The 7033-nt window shown below is 37.8% G+C and overlaps 1 protein-coding gene across 9 annotated transcripts in view; it reads right to left on the minus strand.

Annotated features, from left to right (window-relative positions):
* LOC127444115 (pericentriolar material 1 protein-like) overlaps positions 1-4526 on the minus strand; it is a 68366-nt gene extending 63840 nt beyond the window's left edge. For 7 of the 9 annotated variants that reach the window (XM_051703314.1, XM_051703310.1, XM_051703309.1 and 4 more), the window contains exons 1-4: positions 4372-4526; positions 2800-2917; positions 2358-2603; positions 1812-2111 (exon numbers count right to left, since the gene is read on the minus strand). In XM_051703314.1, the coding sequence (XP_051559274.1) occupies positions 1812-2111; positions 2358-2603; positions 2800-2901 (648 nt within the window). In that variant the 5' untranslated portion in view covers positions 2902-2917; positions 4372-4526. Of the gene's footprint in view, positions 1-1811; positions 2112-2357; positions 2604-2799; positions 2921-4371 lie in introns of all 9 variants that reach the window. The other 2 variants (XM_051703313.1, XM_051703308.1) reach the window with 2 other exon arrangements.
* Positions 4527-7033: the final 2507 nt, after the last annotated feature.

A 7033-nucleotide genomic window follows, 5' to 3' on the forward strand; every position in this document is an offset into this window, starting at 1 on the left:
ATACACATCTGGGATGGCATGAGGGTGAGTAAATGATGAGAGAATTTTCATTTTTGGGTGAACTATTCCTTTAAAACACTTGAGTTGTATGGATTACCTTTATGCTGCCTTTATGTACAGTTGCAATCGAAATTATTCAACCCCCCCTGACCAGCAATACATTCTGATGATGTGAATTAAAACACATCAACTAAAACATCAGTAAACAGTCAAAGTAAGTTTTTAATACACATGAGTGATTTTGAGAACAAATTATTTTTAAAATAAAATATAACTAATTCTCTCCATAAATGTCATGTCAAAAATATTCAACCCCCAAAGTCAATCATTTGTGGAGCATCCTTTATCCTTAATAACAGCAAATAAATGTTTCAGGTAAGTGTTCTCAGGCTTCGGACACCTCTCTATTAGAATTTTTACACATTTCTCATGAGCAAAAGCTTCCTGCTCATTGACATTCTTTGGTTTCTGTGCTGCCACTGCTTCCTTGAAATCCCAACAAAGGTTTGCAATGGGATTTTAATGATGGACTGAAAGGGCCATTTAAGGACATTCCACGACCTATCCCTGAACCAGATTTTGGACAACTTGGATGTATCCTTGGTGTTATTGTCTTGCTGGAATGTCCAGTGATCACTGAGCTTCAATTTACACACTGAAGGCATCAAATTTTTCATGCCAAAATGGCCTGATACCTGAAAGAATCCAAGGTGTCAGTCACATAGTCCTTTCCTGCAGCCGCAAAACACCCCTATAACAGGACTGACCCACCTCCATGCTTGACTGTGGGGATGGTGTCGTTCTTGTCATCACCTTGTTATCTTACTCCAGACGTACTGCTGACCCATGGTTCTAAAACTCATTTTCAGTTTAGTGTCATACATCTATAAAACCTTCTTCCAGGACTCCACATGTCTTTCCTACTTCTTTCCTATTACTTCTTGAATATTCAAGTCAATTTTTCCCTTGGTGAAGTTTTGCTTTCTTCCAAACCCCAAGAAGGTTGCTGTTGTACCATATTTAAAAAATGTATGAATGGTGCTGCCAACTTTGTCTATTGGAAATTGAAGTGCCTTGGAAATGTACTTTTAGCCATGACCTTTCTTGTGTAATGAAATAATCTCCTCTATTAGCTTTTGAGACAGCTTATTTTTAACTGCATTTTTTGCATAGAAATAAATTTTTGCTTACAACGCTAAACTTAAATTTTAAAACTTAAATAAGTGCCATTGCAGATTGATGCCTTAATTTTGTTTTAAAACAATTACTTGTGTAGCCTTACATATTTAAGAAACAGCTACATGGGGTTGCATAATTATGACATGGCTGTATTTTTAAAAAAATCCTGCTATTTAGAAATATTAGGTTATATATTCACACTATGACTTTGAATGCGTCACTCAACTGATATAGATGTAAAGTTTAAAAATTCTGGGTCATCAGAAAAGCTTACCTTTGTAAATCCTTACTGGCTTGGGGGAGTTGAATAATTTCGATTGCAACTGTACTTTTTTGGAGCTTGAAAGTTTTGGACCCCATTGACTTGCATTGCACGGATATATCCACAATTTCTCTAACAAAAAAATATTTGTTTGTATTCCACAGAAAAAGAAAGTCATTTTAGTTTGAGATGGCATAAGGGTGAGTAAATGATGTGAGAATTATAATTTTTGGGAGAACTATTCCTTTAATGATGCATTGAAAAATACGGACCAAAACATGTAATCGAAGGTAATTATTGAACCAACAATAAGTACAAGTTCAAACAGACACATACACATTAAAAAGAAACAAATTCTCATCTCGATTACCTGACTGCTGTCAAAGGTAAGTTCTCCTTGTTCATCCTCCAAAACAAACCCCTGGGCACTATCCAGACTAAAAGCCTCATTACTCGCTGCTGGCACTGGGGCAAACAGCTCTTTCCCTGGGCTTTGTTTCTTGGGTTCCTTGCCCCCAGGTGAGGAAAAGGCGGATGCAGTGGGCTCTTTACTCTTGTTAGTGTTGAGGTGAATAGGCAGGAAATTGAAAGGTTTCTTGGTCTCAGTAGACAGCTGTCTCTGATTGTTGGCTGCAGTGGCACGGCCTTGAGAATCACTGCCAATGCTTCTCTGTTGGGATGAAAAGTGATATTTCGGTTAACCAAAGGACAGTTGCGTCATTTGCATTTCCTTTAAGAGCTGGCCTAAATTTCCTAGCCATCTATTAAGGGCTTGCTTCTCTGTTTTTTTGTTTTTTTTTAGATCAATGCTAATCAATGCACTCCCTATCCTGAAACAACAGCCTGTTTTGGCCATGTCTAATGTGCCAGTGAAAGTGCATCATAAACCTGATCCTGGTTATAATGCCAAGCTCACCTCATCCAGATCCGTGAAATTTATGACCTGTCGGAGTCTATCCAGCTCAGCCTGGTCAGGCACGGACATCTGAGTGCTATACTTCACGTGAGGGTAGGTGTGGGGTGTGCGAGCCCTACGTCGCCCTGCTCCTGGAGAGGACTCTGGAGAAATGTCATTGGTTAGCCGGCTCTCTGACATAGCAGAGAACTTCTTCCTGTTCTTCTCAGATGAGCGGTTAGCCTTCTTCTGCTGCACTCCCCAATCCTGAGATAGTCAATATTTACAATCATAAATGTTAATATGGCTGTTTAATGTGAACTGGTGACATAGTTCTGCTAACGCTTTTTTGTTCAATAACAATAGACTGAGCAGTCTTCATTTAATAAATCCTATTATGTTTGAAACAGGTCTCAACTTTCATTCTTGTCATGTTGGGAGTATCCGAATGATTGATTAATACCATGTTATTGAGTCTGTCATCTAGGCTGCCATTGGAGATGGTCCAGTTTTGCTGCTCCTGCTCATCTGTGCCATCTTCAAATGGAGCGCCGCCTGTTGCCATAATGTACACTCAGAACCTGCTGAAATCAATTAATCAGCAATTACACTAACCTTACATAAATGAGTACATAATCCTAATTCAAATTAAGTCTCAGCTCATTCCTCACCATCAGAAATACATTGCAAACTGAGTTTTGTTGACCAGCTGCCAAGCAACTTTTACCATGCCATTCAGAGCATGACAACATTAACTTAAGTAAACTTTACATAATGACAGAGCATTACCTTCACCACTGTAATTGACAATATTTTTTTTAACTGAAAATATAGCCCTAATATATATATACAGTACTGTGCAGAGGTTTTAGGCACTTAAGCTGTTTCACAAATACATTTGTCTTAAGATGGTTATTTATATCTTCAGCTTTAGTGTGTCAGTAGGAAAAATACATTTTAAACTCCCAAACATTACTTTTGCAAATAGAAAAGATTAGAATAGAAGAACAGGGCGCTCTGCAAGAGATGGCATTGAGTGCCATGGTACAGTACTAGAGATCCCACAGTACTAAATAATAACCTAACTTAGTACTGGATGACTACCATTTACCTTTTTTTTTTTCTTAGTTATCATGGTATTAATCTCATACATGCCCAGACAAACACAGTATTACCATGGCACATGTCACACAACTAAACAAAACAGCCTATGGTAGTATCATAGAAATTTTGATAGTGTAATTCCGAAATAACTTAAGTCTGTGAACTCTAATGCCAGGGAAATATGAAATGAGGTCTGCTATTGTACTGAAAAGCTGCTGTTGCGTATGAGGGAAGGTCGTTAAAACGGTTAACCCTGGTCAAACTGTCAACACCCCCTCCACTACAGATCTACTTTCACCTCACCTTTGCAGGCAAAGGTCTATGAATGATAGGTTAAGATAAGTTTTAAAGATTTTTTTTAAATTACTTATTTAAAATGAACACCAGCCGCCTCACAGACTTAAAACACGCGAGCTTTATGACTGACAGAGAGGCGCGTGAAGGCTTTTTGGTCTGTCACCATGGTAACTATAACTCCAGTTCCCCGCGAAAACTACCGGCTGAGTGAAATAAACCCTAACAGAGAGTCATAACACAGCCAAATGCCTTACTAGTAATTATAATAAAACGGAGAGCATAGCAGCTTATGTCATTATTAATTTTATAGTGCTATTTTAGTCGAAAACAAGGGCTTGTCCACCTGACTCACTAAGGCAGTTGCATCTGACCGGTGCATCACTCACTCAGCTAACACGAGCCACTAGTCCACCTTCAGCCTTACTGATGCATTTTAAATGTTATGAATGTTAATAAAATCAGTGCAAAAGTTACACATTTGAGTGGCATTTGCCCCATGGTACGAAACAAGATATTAATAATTGAAATAACGTATGATTTCTTAGTCTGGGAGCTAGCAAGCTAACATAAGTTGAGACAACTGCACCAGCACAGCTAGCGCAGGCTGATATCACTGAATGACCAGTAACATTACCTTGAATGCGGTGTGAAGAGCTCACTCTGCTGCGATTTATAACTGGAATATCACAAAATATTTCCCATATGAAGTTTATTACTATCGAAGATAAAGTGTCAATGCGTAATATGGCTTTCACTCAGAGTAACTGCCTCTCCAGCTGCGTCCATCTTTACCCCATATTCAAACAAACCGGCGGAGGGATACTGCTCTCATTGTCAGTAAATAAAAATTTATTTTGAACTTCTATCTTTTCGTTATATGCTTTGACATAAAGTGTTGATTAACTGTGTTTTATGAATAGTTTAATGATATTATGAACCTAACAAAGAAATCGAGGACACAAGTCAGTAGTACTATTTATTAGGCGGCAGCATTTGGGGACTTATAGAGAAGTTGTCTGCGATGACTTAAAGGTACAGATGCAGAAAATAAATTGTGTTTGATGGAATGAAGATGATAGGGACAGTTAGTGAAAAAAAAAATATTTAAAAAGTAATTACAACATATTAAAATAGCATTAATCTGTATTTGAAAGATAAAGGGTAAAAGAAAATGCACGTGTAATGAAACACATGCACATACTGTTTTGCAAAACTGTTTTTTTGTGAATAATGCAGTAAGACTTGAAGGTTAAAACCTGACAGCATCACAATGACTAAGCTATAGTTTCTATTAAATAAGTACATAGCTTACTGTCCTTACTTAGTTTAAATAAATTTTTAAAACTGTCAAATTACTGACATCAGAAAGATGAATCACCATAAAACTAAAGTAAACAATTTATAAGATCCGGTTTGCAATGATAAAAATAGTAATTGTTGTATTAGTCTTTTGTGGAAGTTGCACATCTGTGAGTACCAATATAACTTATAATCAAGGGCATAGGTTTGGCTTGAATATTGGGGGGTTGCTGCGTGAAGCATTTACATGTTTCCATTGATCATGATATAAATACTGGGGAGGTTGTACTTGCTTGTTTTGATTATTGGGGGGGTTACCTCCCCCCATCCCACCTGGAATCTACGCTCCTGCTTATAATATTCAGTATATTAAAAGATAATTTTATATATAATACAAGTATATATTTTCAAATATACATTAGGAAGGCTCCAATGCAAAGTGTGACCAGAGAATCCATTGGCTGTAGATGTTGTCCCCTTGATGACCTTCATGGTTATTTACAATTTTGCATATAGGCTACACTACAACAGTGTATAGTGTATATGTAGTATATGTAGTGCTGCATATGAGAACAAAATGACCAAGTTTCTTATTTATGTAAGGTAAGGTAAGGTAAGGTAAGGTGGCTTAGGCCAACCACATTAGTATGAGGATGAACATGAATTTAAAGAGATGTATTCTACTGTTGAAGAGTTCTTTGTGAGTGTTATGAAGTGCACCTCACTCTACAAAGCAGCACATATCTGTGAAAATCTACATATATGTACAGTACATATCATTATATTTTATGGAAATAGTTAGTTATATTTTTAATATCAGTTATGTACAATGGGGTGTTCTGTGTTATATTAGATGTAGTTTATTTAATGTTTATTACATTATTTTAATTTCACATGTGTTACCCTGATGGTGTTTAGTGTTTGTGTGAGTGACACTGAGCACTTTCTCTATTGTTTATTAGTTAATGCTCCAGGAAGGGCTACTATTGATGGACTTCATGTTATCATGTGCTCTTTTGTAATTACTAAGATGATTAACAATACATTATAAAATTCATATGGCAGAACCCTAAACTATGTATTAATAAGTCCCCTTTTTGTTGGTCAGATTGGATTGTGAGGGGGGTTAATGCACTTGGTGACCTATATGAGGGTGGAGTATTGAGATCTTTTGAAAATTTGGTTCAACATTTTGGCATTCCCAGATCTCAGTTTTATAAGTATTTACAGCTTCGCCACCTTCTCTGCACTATTTTTGGGAGTGGCACGCACCCCCCTAAAGCGGCAGGTGCTTTGGGAGAGGTGATTGCTGCTTTTGGGAAAGGCCATGAAGCATCAGTGTATTACTCCCTACTAACTCAGAGTCTGGGGGATGGAGCCTTGACTTCTCTCAAGAGAGTATGGGAAAAAGATTTGAATTTGGTATTGGAGGATGGAGTGTGGACTAAGATTCTTAAAAATGTCAAGTCTGTATCTAGAGATGCAAGGGTTCGCTTTATGCAAATTAAGATTTTACATAGATTTTATTGGACCCCCTCTAGATTATATAGGCTTGGTCTTAAAGACACACCCACTTGCTGGCGATGCCAGTCAGAAGTTGGAGACACTACCCATGTCTTTTGGGGGTGTGTTAAGATCCAGGAGTTTTGGTTGAGGGTTCAGAGGTATTTGTGCGACGTTTTGAACACTCAGGTTTTGCTTTGTCCCAGACTCTGTATTTTGGGTGATGGAGCGGTCATGCATTTAGGGGACAATCATATAAAAAACTGGGTTATGACCAGTCTCATGATCGGCAGGCAAGTAATTTTAAGGGGTTGAAGTCAAATGGAGCACCCTCTTTTTCGGAGTGGTGTGTGGAAATGGGGAGGGTAGCTGCATTTGAAGAGGCGGTAAGTAGAAGGCTGGGGTTGAGGGACTTATTTGCTAAAAAATGGGGCAAATATTTAGTTTTTTGGGGGGAATCTCGGGGAGGGGATGTGGAGAGTGTAGTTTAATCA

The sequence above is a fragment of the Myxocyprinus asiaticus genome, chromosome 7 (assembly GCF_019703515.2).
Source record: "Myxocyprinus asiaticus isolate MX2 ecotype Aquarium Trade chromosome 7, UBuf_Myxa_2, whole genome shotgun sequence".
Lineage (NCBI taxonomy): Eukaryota > Metazoa > Chordata > Actinopteri > Cypriniformes > Catostomidae > Myxocyprinus > Myxocyprinus asiaticus.